General features: G+C 30.3%; 1 protein-coding gene across 2 annotated transcripts in view; it reads left to right on the forward strand.

Annotated features, from left to right (window-relative positions):
- Positions 1-20,124, forward strand: part of LOC118192602 (uncharacterized) — a 56,347-nt gene that overhangs the window by 18,221 nt on the left and 18,002 nt on the right. For both annotated transcript variants that reach the window (XM_035363598.2, XM_035363599.2), the window contains exons 5-12: positions 600-697; positions 3,662-3,947; positions 4,257-4,451; positions 4,555-4,601; positions 4,708-4,819; positions 6,368-6,703; positions 14,880-14,969; positions 17,589-17,717. In XM_035363598.2, coding sequence (XP_035219489.2) covers positions 600-697; positions 3,662-3,947; positions 4,257-4,451; positions 4,555-4,601; positions 4,708-4,819; positions 6,368-6,703; positions 14,880-14,969; positions 17,589-17,717 — 1,293 coding nt within the window. The remainder of the gene's footprint in view (positions 1-599; positions 698-3,661; positions 3,948-4,256; positions 4,452-4,554; positions 4,602-4,707; positions 4,820-6,367; positions 6,704-14,879; positions 14,970-17,588; positions 17,718-20,124) is intronic.

The following is a 20,124-nucleotide window of genomic DNA, read 5'->3' on the forward strand; positions in this document are numbered from 1 at the left end:
AACTTTCGCTTAAATTACCTTCGAAATTTAGATTACTTGGTGGCTTTAATCCATCCATATTTAATTTAAAACTTTAAATAGTTTATATATACGTATTTTTAGTCACTTCACATAAAAATAAAGAACACACTTACCAGCGATAGAAGTTTTTCACTGTAAACAACTTCCCATCATGTTTTTGTTTATAATATCTTTAGGGGCACTGAATGGTTCTTCAAAAAAGATTTTCTTTTTTTTTAATCTTGCACCATGTGTTGTATTTTATATATGTTGGGTATGTGCTCAGTGATTATTACAAGATGTACACAAACATCATTTATTCTACATTGCTCATCCACTATTCTATATTACAGTTATGATTAAAAATAATAATAGATAGTTACATATATAACATGCATATACATAACATATATAACAATGCATTTTTCATGTTTATACATGCAAACGGACAGGACTTTGGCTATTCGATGACTTTATCAGAATGATAAAATTAACCATGATCACACTGAACAGTGCCTGCTGTAATTAAATTTGACTGACAGCTTTATGTGAAATATTATTTAGTTTATAGTGCTTTAATATAAAATATCTATCTTTAGATTGAAAAACAAGCTGAAGAAAAAATTGAAGCTGCTATAAAGAATGTCGAAGAGGAAAAAGCTAAACTCCAGCAAAAACTGGCTAAATTGGAAGCTGAGTAAGTTTTGTGAAAATTTTTGCACTACATTATATTGGATAAGTTTTAGTATTGCTTTATTATTTGATATTCAAATTTTTAAAGATTTTGAACTTAAATTTTTATAAATAGTGATTTTGTTGCTAAATGTAAATATGATGATTTGTAATAAACTATTACGGACCACTTCACATAATATATTTATTAAGATACATAATGTATGTATTTTAACAATTAGTATTGGTACTAGTTCATTAACCAACTACATATTATTTTAAAAATTTATGCGTTTATATCACTCACATTAGCAAGGGATCAAAAATTAGCAAATTTGTAAGCCCATCAGGAATACAGACTATGCAGAAAACACTTTGCAATGTCATATCACACCACTGTAGACTGGAATAATAATATTTATGAAATTGTGTTTTTACATTTAGAGATGTATAAGAAAGCATAGATCTATAGTTTAAATTTGAATCAGATGAAGAAAGCTACTGTATCTAACATAGAAGCTAAACTGACTTAATTTTCTGTAGCAGAAGAGGGCGTTTATTGCTGTCTACCAACCAACAAATGCTTTGTCCCTCAAGTAGTTACATTATTCAAAATGAAAGATCTATAATACAAAAATTCTTGGAAATCAGCACACGTGTGTTAAATGCAATTTGATTTTGAGCACTTCATTGTCAGTCATAAATACAGTTTTATGGATACAAAAAGATCAGCTGCTTACCAAAGTAACATTCTTATTTCTGAATTTTGTTGTTATTCATAACCATTATAGAAATCGCAGAAGTATTTTGCTGTCAGGTAACAGACGTTGAAAAGATCTACATATTCAGCATCAGAATGTTTTGTAAATTTGTACAAAAATAGCACCAGTGATATTCTATACTGATCTCTTTTTGATGAGCATAGATTCAAATGCATGGAATTTTGCATTGATTTGTATATATGGTTCAGAGAGGTCTGATTGTGTCCTATCAGCTCTGATATGTAACAGTTGAAGTTGATTTCAAAGAGGAAGAATTTGTTCTTCAAAACTATACAGTACTTTAGTCCAGACTCATCGGGACTTTAATCCAGACTCATCGGGACTTCGATTCCGGATTAGGGGTTTTTCGGATTATAGATCATAATTTAAATCTGGTAAGATGTCATGCAGAAATTATAAAATTAAAAATATGAAACCATAGTTTATGAAATAAAGAGCAATTATGATCTAAATAGTATCAAAATTTACCAAAAAAAAGCTTAATATTTATTTGTTTACTTTATTAAACATTTCTTTCAATGTAAGTTAAGTTTGTTTTATGTGCTAATACTTTCTCTTTAATTCTATAAACAGACATAATTTCTTGTTCAGTTACAAAGTGCCGCTGTTCAAGTCCTGTAATTGCTGTGCCGACAGTACCGACTAACTTGTCAATCGAAATTTTTTAGTTTTTACTAACCTCTCTGTCACTTTCTTCATGCCTTTATCCATTTTTTGCAGCAATTCCACTTTTTGTTTGATGGACATCGAAACATGCTTTCACTTTGTAGATCCTTTGGCAGCTTCAGAATCGGAAACTCTTTTGACATAATTGAAAGTTCAAGCTTACTTTTTATAAAATTGCTCAACAGTCTGCAAAAAATAATAAGCTGGATCCAGTTAAAAGATTAAGGAACAACTCAATCTGCAACATTGACTGAAATAGATAATTAGATAATTTTAGCCTAGCTTATACCGTCCGTTATACATTAAACGCACATGTGAAACGTATTATGCACATGTGTAAACGCTGTGCATGCACAGAAAGTTTGTAGCTTTGAGGTCCAGATTATAAATCATTCCTGATTAAAGACTGTATACTGTATTGTTGAAACACTAACAGATTGGAAGATGGAACAGACTAGTGGAAACTTTGATTTGTTTATTGAAATGAATAAACCTGAAAGGATGCTATAGAAAAGGCAATTGATATAAATTACCTAAAATGTCTGAAAAATTTTCAAGTAAAAAAGATAAATAATTTGTTGTGTGTTATTGCTATAAAACATACATGTTTTAGTATATTATCCTAATAGTCTTTGTCATAAATTATACATGTAATTTGTGTTTTTAATAATTTGTTTAATATATTTAAATTTTTGTTTAATGGATATTTTAATGGTGGCCATGTAAATCTATGTCTACTAAGGATATCTAATCACTTAATTATATGTAACTGATTGCTCATCTTAGAAGTTATCTCTACATAAAAGTGAGGTATTGCCATTACTTAATCCTTTCTGTATATGCAATGTACAAAATTAAAATTTAAAAGTGAACATAAATCTTTATTCCTTACAACTAAAGAGACTGTACGCAATAAAACTTATCACCTCTGGTGCTTCTATGACTTATTGGAAGTTTGCAATATATTAACTGGGTTACAGCTAACAGCTCTGTGTGAAGCTAAAACATTAACTAGGTGTCCGAGATAAAGTGCAGTTAACTCTCAATGCTAACAACTGTGCTAATGTCAGGTGCTCATACCTGTTTAGATCAGCAGCGCTCTGTCTTGGGAAGCAGCAGTGGTGGCAACAGCCAGCCTTCTGTTACAAATTTTGCTGACTGTGATTTTACTTCTCATTTTAACCTATGTTGCTGGACATAAAATCTGGATAAACCTCTGGACTGAGTGCATGACAAAAGGAGGCATTTAAAACAAGAAAAAAGACCCTAAAGCTAAAATTTAAATAAAATGTTGCTAATTTTTAAAATATGTGGAACTGTTATAAGTGTTTTTAAAAATTTCGTACTTTAATGCCAATTGATAAATTAAGTTGATTTTATTCTTGAATTTGATTTATAAATATTATTATACATATAACAATATTATTTATAATATTATGAGTTATCATTTTAATTATAAATGAGTATTATATCTTTTCAAAATTGTAAAATATCTTGTATGGCTGGAGAATATGCAAATATTAAATATTTTCATATTATAGGTCACGTATTGGTGTTACAAAAACCGAAATAGATGCTTTGAAGAAATCAAAAGAAGATTTGCAAAAGGTTCATAATCTTTTAGTAGAACAACATACTCAGCTTGTTTCAACTCATAAAAATGATTTGAAAAACTTTAAAGCCCAAATAAATGATGCTGAAACTCGATTAAATGAAGTTAAAGCAAAAAATGAGACCTTGTTGAAAGATATAGAAGTGCTAAAGGAGTCTAAGGCTGTACTTGAACTGTCTGAACAAGTATTAAAAGAAAAAGTGGAAGCTGAACAGGTACTTTTTTAAATACTTTTAACTACTAACTATAAATTTTTTTACACTAATTGTAATAAGTCTAAAATTTATAAATTTGAATAGTAATATGTTTATTTCAAGGTTGGTAAAAAAGGAGATTGTCATCCTGAAATGAGTACAGCATGAAAAAATGCTAAAATTTATAGATTTGAATAAATATTACTGAATAATAGTGTATTTATTCAAAGGAGAAAAGAAAGTAGTGGTATTTTTTGTGTATGGTTTTAAGTTTATAAAACTTAAATAATTAATTATAGTTTTTATGAAAAATTTATTTTTCTTTTTAAGATTCGCTGTGCTGATTTAGAAAGTCAGGCAAAGCAACTTTTGACCAAGATTTCAGAATTAAATAAATTACAAGCTGAGGTAAAGGAGCTTAAATTAGAAAATGAAAGACTTGCTGAACAGCTAGTGTCCACCAAAGAAAGAGTTGCTGGTGATGGTCAGGAAATTGTTCATCAGAATGGAGAAGTGAATGGAAAGGTATACATTATAAAATTTAAGAGTAGAATATATATTATTTTAACTTTTTAATCATATTATGATTTTTAATGCTTTATGGTGTAATATATAAAATTTATTTTAGGCTCAAGATGAGGATATATTGAAGTCCATAGAAGAAAAAGATAAATTGTAAGCATTTTATTGTTTGATACAAGTTAATCTGAATAAATGTATTCTGAAATCTGAAAAGTTTTTTTTTTTTTTTTTTTTTTTTTTTTTTTTTTCCACCTCCTAGGCTTAAGGAAAAAGAAGTATTATTGACTCAATTAAATGAAGATCTGAATAAACAGAAAGCAAAAATTTCTGTTCTTAGTGAAGAAATAGAAAATCAGAAGCAAAAAAATAATGTATGTTTTTTATAATTTTATTTATTAGTCTTATTTTACATTTTAAATTTGTTTCCTTTTTATTTACACTTCTTTCCAAACTAATCTGATATACTTTTTATCCATGAAATGTATTTTACTCATGATTTGACTGGAGTGGCAAGGTTTTCTTCAACATAAAATATTTATCTAACTTTGATGTCCATGAGGCAAATCTTTTTACTTTTATCTAAATGTAAGTTTGTATACTACAGTAGTGAGTCCAAAATCTGGATATCGAATATCTGGACCACGAGCCAAAAATAAATAAAATGAGCAACCTTCTACTTATGAAGTTTATGAAAGGCGTATATAATACTCAAGGAAGCCGTTGTGCTTTAAATGTGCCTCTCCCATCTGGACTTCTGAGATTCCTGCATAATGCCTGATGACTTGGGAGTCACTCCATGGCTAGTAATAAGATATAGATTGAAGTTTGTATTGATATTGGCTAGGATCATATTTTCAGCCCATAATGTTTGTGTGGGGCTAACAAGGGCGGCAGTACAAACTTTACTATCAGTGCAATCTCTGCTGGTCACATGTGCAGTCTGTGTGAGTCTCTGCTGCTCACTACCTCTTAAATTCTTGAAATTTTGCTGTCTAATTTTTTTTGCTTGATGCTCATTTAAATTAAAAAATTTTTGCTTCTAAATGCTACCTAATTTGTACTGGCCCTGGCCCTGCAGGTTTTTTTTTTTTTTTTTAAATCTGACTTAAATAATAAGCCGCAATGTTGCCATGAATAGGTATTATCTAACAAGATATAAACTGACGATTTAAAATCCAGAAATTTGTAATTGCTAAAATCCCGACCATTCTGAATTTTGGACTTTGTAGTGTAATGTGCTATTAAGAGTATTCAGACATTAATAATATATAATTCCGATGTTGCCATGCATAGATGTTATCTAACAAGATGTAAACTGACTATGTAAAATCCAGAAATTTGTAATTGCCAAAGTCCCGACCATTCTGAATTTTGGACTTTGTAGTGTAATGTGCTGTTAAGAGTATTCAGATATTAATATATAAACTACATGTATTGCCAGCATAAAGTGACAGTGGAGATTAAGAGAATCATCTGTATAAGAAGTTATACTTGTCCAAATCAATGAATAAGTGCCAAAATGTAAAGTGGCCCTAAAATAATAAAATTTCCCTTTGGTACTATGGTGTTAATTTAAATTAAATACAAAAACGGAGCTATAACACACTTATATCTTTATTCAACCGTGAAGAAGTCAAAAGTAAACAAATTGCCATAAGTTGCCATTTCACAAAAGATAAATTTAAGGTGATATCATAGTATTCATTTTCAACATCAAAAAGCAATTTGTTAACTAGATATTTATAAAACATTAAAAATTTTAATTTTCATCATGAGGGATAATTTTATTTGCATAAACCTGCATATCTATTTTCTCCAATGTTAAGGGAGAAGGGTAACAAAAGTTTTTACAATTATTCATTTAAGATGAATATTTTAATATTTATTTCTTTTTATTAATCAAATTCTATTTTATTTAGGAATTAAGAGAAAAAAATTGGAAAGCCATGGATGCCCTTACAAATGCAGAAAAAAGTGCTGAACTAAAAATAAAAGAAATTCAAACTTCTTCAGAACAGAAACTTTTGCAAGTACGAAAGGAATATGAAGAAAAACTACAAAATACTAGTAATAGTGCACAGACTGAAGAACTTTCAAAGAGAACCACAAAAGCTGAAGATGAAGCAGCTAAAAGATTGACTGATTATAATAATGAACTAGAAAAGAATAAGAAATTAGAGTCTGAACTTGATAGGATAAGTGCTCTAAACAAATCTTCAGAGTTAAGGATATCTGAAATGGAAAAGTTTTTTCAGGTAAATAGTTATTTAGTTAACAATAGTTGATCATTAAAACATGAAGCTATATTCTGATATACCTAAGAGCTCTGAATAAGCATGATTCTAAGTTTCATTATTATCAGTAGAGTGTATTGAGTATATGAATATTTGGTAGTTTTTTCTTTATGGGGCACCAGTTGCAAATATGTGCCAAATGTAATTTTTGTTTATTTCACCTCTTAGTAGCTATGTATTAACATCAGTACAAATAAGTGAGAGAATGAGCATCGATTCACAGATTTTTCCTTCAAAATTTTCAATTGCTTTTTTGAAGCATTCACATTTTTGAAATGCTTATGTGCTGATTTTTTTTTTTTTTTTTTTTTTTTGTTTTGTTAGAGGAATAGTTGTATGAATAATGCAGTTAGGGACCTGCCAAATGATATATGAATCTAATATATATATCATGTTACAATTAAATTCTCTCATGACAAAAGTATTTTTTTTTATTGAGAGACTGTTCAGAAACCACAAAAGATCACATCCCTAAAAGAAAGGTATGAGAGTAAGGTGAAAAATTTCTTGGCTTGACCCAGAAAGGGTGCTCCAATCAGCTAAAATTGATTTCCTGCCTGGGTGCAGGTGTCATTAGTTCATATGACAAGTTTCAGCATGTTCTCTCAAGTAGTTTGTTTACACAAATTTTCGCAGTAGACGTCTTGCATGTTATTTGGTAAAATGGGTAAACTTTAATATTGTGCAATCATAAAATTCTTTAATTTGGATGGGTTAAGCCCTAAGGAAATTCATCTGAAGTTGAAAAAAATTTATGGAGACTCTGCTTCTTCCATGTCAACCGTTAAAAAGTGGGCAGCTGCATTTATATGTAGTCTCATATCCCTCAAAGGTGATCCACGTGATGAAGGACAGCCAAAACTGCAACGAACCAGAAACCGTTGATAAAGTGCATGATATTGTGTTAGATGATAGGCGAGTGAAGGTGTGTGAGATAGCTGAAATATCGGAAGAAAGGGTCTGAAACATCTTTCATAAAGAATTAGGGATGCAAAAGCTCCGTGTAAGATGGGTGCCACATTTGCTAAATGCCAATCAAAAGCAAATGCACAAACAATTTTTGCAGCAATCTTTAGACCGATTTTGTGCACCGATTTGTCACCATGGATAAGACATGGGTCCATCACTACACACCAGAAACGAAACAGCAGTCCAATCAGTGGGTGAAAGCCAGTGGTTCAGTGCCAAAGAAAGTGAAGTCAATTGCATCTGCCAGAAATTTCATGGCCAGTGTATTTTGTGATGTGAGAGGGATCCTGTTAATTGATACCTTGCAAAAGGGAGAACAATTACAGATGAATATCACTCCAACCTTTTTGACCAGCTGGATGCCAAAATTCATGAAAAGAGGCCTGGCTTAAAGAAGGAAAAAAAATCATTTTTTCACCTGTACAGAAGGGTGTGTTGGCGATGGGAAAACCACGGAATTTGGGATACAATTTGCTTGGCCATCCCCCTTTTCTCCTGATTTGGCACCCCTAAGACCCAGACTTGAAGAAATTTGTTTCTGGGAAGCTCTTTGCATCCAGTGAAGAAGTTGAGAGGGTCGTAGATGAATATGTTCACAACCTTTCACTTCCGGGAAGGAATACTGATGTTGGAGAAATGCTGAACCAAGTGCATTGAAGTCAAGGAAGATTATGTAGAAAAATAAAATCATTTTTTAACTGAAAGTCAGTTTTTCATTGTCAGGCCGAGAACTTTTCACCTTACACTCATATATAAAGCCACCAAGTGCTTAATTTGAAGATCTTGCATTTCTTCTCTTATAGCTATCCGAGTTTTTGAGTTCACATTTAAGAGCTAGAAGAATAGGTAGAATTCTGTCAACTGTAAGAAATTATTCACTTTATAACTATTTATTGGAATAATTCCATTTGTTTAAGAAGTTCTGTAATTTTCTTTAAATTTAGGATTTAATAGAATATCTCTTCCATTTTCATGAGACTATATAGTTTTTCATACTAATCTCTAATAAGGTTTTGTACCAATATTTACATATAGCCTCCTCTCAACTGAAAAATGCTTGATATTTTCATACTCTTCTTTAGATGCAGGAACTTAAAAATTAAAAACTCAGTCTAGCACATACACTGCTGCATTAACAAGTGCCTATGACAGCAAAAAGGGAACATACTACAGCATGGTCATATTTCTTTTATAGACTGACATAAACATTTTTGGGATAATAACCAAAGTGGGTCTACTTAATTGTGGCTAATGCAGTCTCAATGGTTCACTGAAGTACTAATCAACTGTGCCTGGCACAGCATTATGTGTATTGAAGACTGTTCGCTCTCTGTTACGTATTTACAGTCATTCATATTTGATTTCATCTCCTTGCTTTTTTTTAAAATTTATTTTTGTAGATCTTGTACTAAGTATTGAAACGCAGACTAGAAATTTTTTTCTAATGCATTATTTTTTCCCTTTAAGGCCTTGCTTATTAAAAAATAAATAAAAAAAATAAATATCAAAATAATATTTGCAATAAAAAAATTTATTCCAAAACAAAAGTGTCAAAAGGTAATTCGTGTAATAATTTGGAAAATTGAAAATTTTGTCAAAATGTTTTGGAAGACATTTTGTTTTAAATAAAAATATGTGAAATTGTCTGTATTTGGAATGATTACTTTTGCAAAATATATTATCTGTTCCATATCTGAAGTAAACATAACAAGAAATTGAAAGATAATGGTGAATTCCATTTTCACAATTTTAAAGTATGATAAAAGTATTCAAAGTATTAAAAAATCCTGGATGCAAAGCATTCAACTATTTTTAATGTGTTAAAATTATGGAAAATTGTGTGGAACTGTTCAAACCGCAGTGAAATCTGGATTGTGTTTTAAGCTAAGACAAAGGAATTCTTTATTCTACAAAAAGTCAACAAAAGCTAAAAATTAGTGCTGTAAAATTTGCAGCAAATTCAAAAGATGGGCTTGAAATAAAAGTTAACCCTGAAACTATTTACAAGCCTTTGGGGACACGTGGACACAATCAGCGATTATCAAGCATGGACCTTATAAGAAATAGACTAACCCAAACGGGTTTTCTCCCTTGTCTGAGGCCTTTGCCTGCTGTCACCTTCATCACATCCGGTGGAGTAGGGACGACTTCCAGAAATTTACATTGATTGCCTATTGCAGCGTGTATAATTGTCAAGAAAAAGCTGGTTGTAGCACCTTATTTCACAAATTAGAATTTCTACATGTTTTTATTTTTGAAATTGAGATTGATTTTTAAAAATGTAGCATATTTATTGAGCATAATTAACATTCCAAATAATTATAAAGCTATTGCATGCTTTCAGGACTGGATATTTTTTTAGCTCTTCCTATGCTGTAAGGAAATTTGTAACTACTTCTTTTAGAAAATAATATTTTAAATCTGAACTAATAGAAAATTTCAAACAAGTAATTTTCTCTTGCAATTTTTATGCTTTTATTGGTGTAAATAAGTAAAATATATTAAAATATTTAAAAACGAATTTTTGAAAGTTTTGTTTAAAATTCTAAATTGTGCTGCTTTTTTAAAATTATAGATGAGTATTATAGCACAATTTCTATAAGGGAATTTTATTTCAATTATATTTCATAATACATCATAGTGATAAACACTTTTGACTCCTTAATAATTTTTATACATTTAATTCTAATATTAAAATTGTATTTAACCGTAATAATTAATTTTGCTTGTATTTTATAATGATTATTTTTTAAATTTATTTTTAGTTCTGCATAAGATTTTTTTATTTATTGTTAATTTAATTTATTAGCCCATGCATGAATACATGTATGTTTCTCACACTGTGACAAAAATGACAGTATCTAGAGCCATCGAATTTTGAATAATGTAATCCTCCACCCGAACATAGGCATCTGGACGGCCGAATTTCGAATTTGTTTTAATCTATTTCACATTTTGTAAAATTTTAACGAATTTTTGATTAACAAACTCAGCGAGTTCAGAGCGAGCATGTACGGATATACTGTTTTCAAATGTATGTGGTTTACGGGCGAAGAACATGATATTTAATAAATATAGGTGTCATGTATCTGGCTGCGGTGAGCCAATCAGCTGCCTGCCAGAGCCCAGCAAGTGAAAGAGACGACAGTTGCATGTTAGCCTCAGAGGAGGCAGGTGCTAGATTAACTATGTTGTAGGAGCGAGGTAGTGCTCTGAGTTTACCATTATTCTTTGAACGTTAATTTTTAATAAATGTTTGTTTCGTTTTCCTTATGGTGCCTTATTCATTTGTAAGGTCATTACAGTAGGTAACACACAAAACTTTAAAAAAAGAGTGCTTCTAGATTTTATTTTCTTTTTTTGTTCCTTCATTACGCTCAGAAAATTTTATGCTCCGAATTTTATGAATTATTAAAATAACTAATCCACTTTAATGTTAATAATTTAATGATCATATAATCAAATAAATATGATCGTTTTGTACTGTTATAGTTTGGAAAATCACTGCCTGAAAATGCTCATTAAATTTAAAAAAAAAATTATCAGATCTTGTTTAATTTTACCTTATTTATTTCAAAGCATCGCGTACTATCAATCTCATTTAATTTTACTTTATTTTTAAGCAAAATTAAGCTCATAAATTTTGTGCTTAGAGTTTTTAGTGTTTTACCAAAGAAAAGGTGTTTGTACAAGAATTACGCATGAAAAAAATGCACGAAATGCAGTAAAAAGTGCTTTAATGAGATATATTAAATCGCTTTCATAATCTTATCACTATACAACGTATCACGTTTAATAATTAAAAAGAGTTATGTAATACAAACACCATAGGTTTCAGTGTTAAAGTAAACCAGATCGTGCCTACTCTTTCTTGCTGACATGTCGGTGACGCGCGCCCCGCCCACTGGGTTAGTCTATATCTTATAAGGTCCATGTTATCAAGTAGTTCCTTTGTAGCATCCTATAATTATGATACCTTTAATTTTCAGAATAGAACTTTACATTCCAAATTTCGTATTTATTTCTGTTAACTTGTTAAGAAGCCTGTCCTCTCTACACTTATTTTTAAAATATATTTTTGTTAAATTGTAAGAAGAAAAATTAATGCCCAAGCCTTTGGATTATGTTTTTTATAAATTTTAATTCTGTAATTAATATAGGATTTTTTTTAAAATTGTACTCCTAAATTTGTTTTTCTATAACCAGGTTTTAAAATTTTGCTTGTTTTCAAAATTTTGAATATTAGGTAAAGGTTTTTCTTTTAACTTTTTATTTTTGTACGATTTCATTTTTTATATTAAGGATTTAGATTAAAAAAATTAAGAATTTTCTAGCTTCAAGAAAATTGAGGATTAGTTCCATCTCTAATTTATATATCCACCATATTTAGTAAATGGAAATAATTTTTTTACTCACATAAACAGCATTAACTTTCTTTTAAACAGCTTGTGTTGAAAAAAACTTACACGACTGAATTATTAGCATGATTTATGGTAACTTGTAAGTTCTGTGCCCCCAATGTTTTCCACCACAGACCGAGTAGTAAGTACCATTGGCTACTGCAAAATTACGTTTGCTTTCTTCTATGTCAGGCCCACCAGTGGCCAAGGAGCGGTAAAACCACTGAACACTAGTAGTTCGGTCTGAGCTTCGAATCCTGCGAACGGGCTGGCTGCATGGGCGTTTTTGTGGTTTTCCCCATGTGTAACGTGTATACGAGTCAGTTTCCCTTAGAAAGTCCTCCACGAAGGCATCCCTGCCCTTAGGCAGATAGCTGTAGTGTTCTTTGCCATAATTAAATACATCAACACCAAATACGCACCTTTCTTCTATGCCATCTTTACCCAATTGGTGAAATTTGGCTGTTTTTCTATTCTGGTAGCTCTCATTAGGTGTATGCCATTTTCTGGCAGCCTTTTTCTATGTTTTCAGCTCAGTTTAATTTTAGAAAGCTAACATATAGGATACATGTATGTTGGTCTTTTTTCTTAGTAATTCTTTGCCTTTTGGTCTTAGCAGGACCCCTTTTATTTGTCATTATTTTTAATTTGAACAAGTTTTATTACGTTTATAGGGCTAACCCTTAAAATGATGTATATTTAATACTTGCAAGTTTTACACTGTTTAATTTGGTTGTACATTTGCCATCCCAGGCTACGTTGTATAAGTTTTTTCTTACATCTTTTAAATTAAAAAATTTTTTTGATTGCAAAAATTTTTTTCTTGTATTAGTTTATAACTTTGATCTTTTATATTTTAAAATACAGGCTCGTTGGGAAAAGGGACAGAACTATTGAGACCACGCTAGAATAAGATGAATGAATTTAATAATTTTATAAATGGATTACCATTTTCAGTTTCAATGGTTTGGTTCGACAAAACGTGCCTATGTCATTAGCTTAAGTGGAGATTTCAGGCACTTTTTCCTTGATAAGATCTGTCTGAAACCTCGAACTAAGTGAATTGAAATTTTATTCCCCCCTTATATATATATAATTTCTCTGTATTTAAAATGTTTAGGTTTTTTTACTGTACTAAATTTGATTTTGTTGTATAAATTTTAAAAAAAATATTTTTTTTTAGTTTTTTCAAAGTACAGTAAAAAGTCTTTAATCCGGACTCGTCGGCACTTCGGCAATTCCGGATTATCGATTTTTCCGGATTATAGATCATCAGTTTAAATGTGGTAAGATGGCATGCAGAAATTATAAAATTAAAAATATGAAACCGTAACTTATAAAATAATGAGCAATTATGATCTAAAGGGTATCAAAATTTACAAAAAAAAAAAAAAAAAAGCTTAATATTTATTTGTTTACTTTATTAAGCATTTCTTTCAACGCGCGCATGCGTAAAGCAAACATTATGCATAGCCGAAATTAGAAAATTGCAACCAGAAAACTATTTGATTTGTATTCGTGATATTTATAATGACGAGGAATTTGATTTAAATCATATCAAAGACGGAGTACATCCAGATGAAATACTACATTTAGTAAGGAATTATAAGCCGAATAAAATAAAAACATCTGTCCTGAAGATAACGATAGTGCTGACAGATCAACTTCCAGTTCATTGCGTGCCGCGACGTTCCCCCTCCTCCCACCCCACGCAGAGCAGCGTGAAATTGATAAACAGATTTCGGAACAGTTAGATAAACAAAGGATATGTCTTTATCCATTTTTTGGAGCAATTCCACTTTTTGTTTGATGGACATCGAAACATACTTTCGTTTTGTAGATTCTTTGGGAGCTTCAGCATCGGAAATTCTATTTGACATAATCGAAAGTTCAAGTTTACTTTTATAAAATTGCTCTTACGGACTGCAAAAAATAATAAGCCGGATCCAATTCGAAGATTAAGGAACAACGCAATCATCAACATTAACTGAAATAGATAATTAGATAATTTTAGCTTATACCGTCAGTTATACATTAAACGCGCACGCGAAAACGTATTCTGCGCAGTCGTAAAGGTCTTACGTGCATGCGTTAACGCGCCGCATGCGCAGAAAGTTTTTAGCTTTGAGGTCCGGATTATAGATCATTCCGGATTATGGGTTGTCCAAATTAACGACTTTTGACTGTATTAATTTTGTAGTATTTTCAGTAGTTTTTTTTGTGTAAATTTTATTGCTTTCGTTTAGTGTAATTGTTTTAACTTGGTGTTACATGTAAACTTTGGAATTAGCTGCATCAAATGTACTTTAAAGCTTTAGCTAATTTTAACTGTCATTTTCATTTCAATCTTATTTTAAAATTTGCAGCTCAATGCGCAGTTTTTTTGACCAACTAGGTCTCTCAATTTTTAATTTACTACTTTCGCATATTTTTAATTTTGTGTATGTTTGACATAATTTGGTATTATTGTAGAATCCCGCAGTATTCTTTTACTTTTTTTTTTACATAAAAGTTTTTACTTTTTTTTTTTTGCTTTCAGTATCTTTGATTTTTATAACTAGGTAAACCACACAGCAGTTATTCTGCAATATGTTTGTCTATTTTAATAGAAAATTTAGATTTAGAAAAAGATGTCAATTTTTTTGAAAAAAATATATTGGAATCTACTTTTTATGATAATTTGTCTGTTGTTGGTATTTTTTTATATTTGAATAAATAATTACATGCTTTAAGAATGTACATTGCAAAAAATGAATTGCATTTTACAGGAATTAAAAGTAGAAGTTTCAGAGACACAGTCAAAAGCAAAGGCATGTTTGCAGAGGATACATCCAGATATAGTTATAGACAGTTCTCTAGTAAGTAAAGTGACTTTTTATTAACCTTGTATCAATCTTTTGATTTTCTTGCCTTCCCCCAAAAATAATTTTTAGATGTGAAATGCGGTGATGCAAAATTGTGTAATTTTTAAAAGAAATTATGTTGAATTTTCAAATTTTCACAGTTTGTTCGGAATTCTGTTAAAGTATAACTTTAAGAATCTTAACATGAAGATACTTTTAACAATCACATCACCAAGTGATGCTTGATTTACATAACTTAAATTTTATCATTATAATGAATGTTTAATTTATCCACAAGGTCAATTTACAACATAACAAAATTTCTTTCTGTAATATATGGCAACCATCATCACTGAATACTGCTTAAAATTTTAAAATTTATACTATTGTTGTTTTGGTAAAACATGTGAGGATTATTTGCTTAAGGCAAAGAATGTCTTATTGGAGGAGTTTCTAGGGGAAATTGGCTAGTATCTAAGTTACACATGCAGGAAACCACAAAAACAGCCATGCAGCCAGCCTGTTCACCTGGAATCAAACTCTGGTCAAATTACCAATGTTCAGTGACTTTTACCACTTGGATTCTGGTGAGTGAACACTGCTTGAAGATGAGCTGCATTGTTAGTCAACTTGAAACAGCGTTCTTGCAGGGATTATTGATATATGTTATGAGATTATAATTTAGGATTACAAATGATGTTCGATAGTCTCTGTGTCCTTATGATTTCAGTCATTTCATAAACAAAAATTAACAATTGTTGAGTCAGGAAACCAAGGTATCTTGTATATATGTCATGATGTCCTATGCTTATTTGTCTCCTAGGATAGAAATAGTGCTGTTTTATAACAGGTGACTGAAACATTAACCTGTGGCTGTTTCAAAACCAAATATGCAGACTTTCTCTGTAGAAAATAATCATGTTTTAAGAAGTTGAAATGAGTCTGCACAAAACACTGCATTTGATTTTGATGCTAAGGAGTTCTGTGGACTTTCTTCTATTTCACATATTCTGCAATTATGTTTGCTTATAGAGCTTAATGAGAATGAAATAGGCTTTATTTATCCGAAAGACATCTGATTGTCAGTTGTTAGTTTCTTCAGTTTTCTCGAATTCATAATTGAAATGCTTTCTGAAATTGGGTGCAGTAGCTCTAGAAGATGCTGAATATTAGAAGCATTTCTGAATCACCATTCAGACAATCCTGTATTGAAAGCCAGTTCAGTATGAAACTTTACCAGAACTATTTTTCCATTGCTAGTGATGCTGATAGAATATTCAGCTCTGCTGTGTGCTCCTTCTCAAAAGAATTAGGTATTTCAAATTTCTTAATCTTCATACTTGCTGGAGTTTGTCTTTTGTAATAATCACAAGTCCTTGAGCTAATGGAAGGATCCTAACTGCAACTGCCATTTTCTGGTTAAGATAATAAAGTTCAAAGAGTGCTCTTTTAATTGTAATTAAAATGTTGGTTAGTGTAATTGTTAGCTTTTGCTGAAATTGTCATCTGGGTCATAATAGAATGTCATGTGAACGTTGCGGCGCGCAATGAACTGGAAGTTGATCTGTCAACACTGTCCTTATCTTCAGGGCAGATGTTTTTATTTTATTTGGCTTATAATTCCTTACTAAATGTAGTATTTCATCTCGATGTACTCCGTCTTTGATATGATTTAAATCAAATTCCTCATCATTATAATTCGGTTCCGATAGTGAAGAAAGTGACACAGAGGTTATTGAAAACGAAAAAATTTTGATTGACAAATTAGTCGGTATTCTTGACACAGCAATTATAGGACTTAAACAGCAGAACTTTGTAACTGAACAAGAAATTATGTCTGTTTATGTAGAATTAAAGAGAAAGTATTATCACATAAAATGAAGCAACTTAAACAACTTACATTGAAAGAAATGTTTAATAAAGTAAACAAATAAATAAAGTCCTTTTTTTTTTTTTTTTTTTTTTTTTTTTTGTAAATTTTGATTCCCTTTAGATCATAATTGTTCTTTATTTCATAAATTCCTGTCTCATATTTTTAATTTTATAATTTCTGCATGCCATCTTACTAGATTTAAACTGATGATCTATAATCCGGAAAAATCGATAATCCGAAGTCCCGACGAATCCGGATTAACGACTTTTAACTGTATATATATATATATACATATAGAGAGAAAATATAAGTAAATTAAAGCTCACATGTGAAAACACTAAATTAAGTATCAAACATTTTATATAATATATATTTGTTTGGTTTTACATACAAGTCACACTTAACATTCGTATATGAAAAATCCCACAATATCTGAAGTATCATAAGCTATATCTAAAAATTTTCATTCAATGCATTTATAGTTTATTTGTCAAAAGCCACAAGCCTACATTGTATATTGTGCTAAATAGTATATTTCTTAAGTATTTGGAGTCTGCTCTACTTTTCATAAAATATTTTGCTTCCTTTTCTTATATACGAATCATTTAGAATACTCTGTCAATTGTAATATATTCATATGTGTTGTTATAATTATTTTGCATATATTTTATGCAAGAGTCTTGGATGTAAATTTTGTGTAAATTATAACCATTTTTTGAAAGCAATTTTTACATAAATCAAATATTTTTTAATTTTTGTAGCCTTTTGATACTTGGTTAGAGGAATACACAAAACAAGCATCTCTTGCTGTGCAAGTTGCTCCCTCAAATGGTGAGGAAACAGAACTACAGAATAAGGTTCAGCATTATGAAAAAGCTCTTGCAGAGACAGTATGTATAATTCATTTATATTTCTCTTATCCATGTATATCGTAAGATGTATGAGTTTAATCACTGTTATGAATTGTTGCTGGGTTAGACTGCAAATATCACTGGTAATTTGTTGATTACCTAATGCACAAAGTAATCAGATATATATAAAGAAGAATGTCTGTGTGTTTGTTCGTGATTAACTCAGTCACTATAGCTATCATCACCAAACTTTTTGTAGGTCTCTTCTGGGTCCTGGAAAAAGTCGACGTCCATTAAAAAAAAAAAAAAAAAAATCTAAAATCAGCAATTTTAATTAAAAACGTGGAAAAATGATAATTTTCACCCTAATTTTTTCTGAGTGGCAACAGTCTTGCACGCTGAAGATAAAAATCTGCTTTATTTCGAGAAGTGTTGCCACTGCTCGCTTTCAAATTGTAGAGTTTGTTCATAAAAAAATTCTCAGTTTTACAATGAAATAAAAATGGCATTGCCAAACATTAAATACATTAGTCCCAATTCCAAAAATTTTTGGGAAGCCATTTCGACTGTTTTCGTCTTCGTACAACTTTAATCAGCCGAGATATTAATTAAAAATTCTGAAAACACCAATTTTTGCCCTCATTATTTTTAAGTGACAACAGTCTGATACGTTGGAGATAAAAATGTTGTATTTCGAAAATTGTTGCTATTGCTCGCTTTCAAATCATAGTTTGTTAATCAAAAATATGTAATTTCTACAAAATCTCTCTATATAAAGAAGACTGTCTGTTTGTGCATTTGTCCACATTATTGATTTCTGATTAATTATGGTAAATTTGTTTGCCACATTTAATTGACTAAAATTGAATATAGGAGAAATATTGGATGGAACTTGAGTTGTTACAACCATTTAATTAGAAAGACAAAAATCGTTAGAAACTGCGTGCGATTGTTGCTGATATAATGAGAGAGAATAAGTTTATTTTTCTATCAAAATTTTTTATGTGGGTTTCCATTTCACATCAGACTGAAAAATGTATGACTATGAATAGTATTTTTTGCATCGGTATTAGAGAAGGATTATTGTGGTATCATTCTCTCTGTTAGATACATTACTCTCAGTCTAACTTAACTGGCATCGAGTACTTCTGCCAGTGTTGTATAATCATATATAGTATTTTTAAAAAGGATAATATGACTATATGTATTTTGAAGGACTGGTAGGAATATGTAATTTTTATATTTATGAAATAGATGCAGTCAAATGTAAATTTACTAGCATTAGTTATAAAATGTGAAATGTTGCTTTTAAACTTATTGGGTGAAGAAAACTCACGAAAAGAAATTTTAATTCACATGCCACTTGTTGGCCAGCAACTCATCACATGTTCTTTGGAGTCTGTTTTAAGCTTCTACTTACCACTATCTTGTGCATATATATGCAAGTCATTTTACTCATTAAGTTCAGGCAATATAACAAACTGTGGTATATACACTTTATTTTGTTTTCCAAATGTGTATTTAAATTTAGTGATCATAAATTTTTATTAGTATGGGTCATCATGTGGAGTAATTGACAGAATAAAGGAATATACACAAGGAAAGAATATAAAAGAAGACTCAGTATCAAGTTCTGCATGGTATATGACTGCCACTTAATGAAAATAGTTGTTAGAGACCTTTAATGAAAATAGTTGTTAGAGACTGTAATGGGTATTGTCAGTGCTGGGTGCATAAAGTGAATTTTGTTAGAGATGGTGCATTTATAAAAGAAGTCAAAGAATTAAATACCATTCTAGCAAGCACCAAAAAGAAAAAGGCCTTTCGTACTTGAAAAATTCATTTTTGAGTGCAAAGCAGTTTTTAGCATCTGACATACTTGTCGCTTGTAGCAGAGAAACATTGAAGAAATATGGAGATTTCAATGATGTCAGCTTTCTATTAATTTTAATGTTGCCAGTCTGTCTTGGATAGGGGAGAATGTAAGTGGCACTGAATTGTCTGTGAAAAACTACTGCTTTTTTTGTTTAATTTCTCTTATACATTCTTTGATTTATTATGGTATTTGAATAGAACATGTGGCAACAATTAGATAATTCTTGAGATGATATAATTTTTGTGCATTCTGAGTTATCAAATGAATGAGATGTAATGCTGTTAAGTGCACCTTGTGCCAGAGTGCCAGTAATGGTAAATAAATATAGTGAATTTTAAAGAGTACATGTATTCTATTGTGGTTTATGTGCTATCGACGAAGTGGTTTTAATTCAATTTATTAAGTTTAAATGAAATGCAGGAAAAAATGCATATATTTTAATATTCCGTACAAGGAAGTCATTTGGCGTACACATCAGATTTTTTTATGTATTTCTTTATTTTGGCAAGTGAGGAATTTTTATTTTTTAATTAAAAAATTATGTATTTTTTATGCCTGGTAATAAGCATG

Source organism: Stegodyphus dumicola, chromosome 2, assembly GCF_044657685.1.
Source record: "Stegodyphus dumicola isolate Sdum_Otavi_A_Nest chromosome 2, ASM4465768v1".
Lineage (NCBI taxonomy): Eukaryota > Metazoa > Arthropoda > Arachnida > Araneae > Eresidae > Stegodyphus > Stegodyphus dumicola.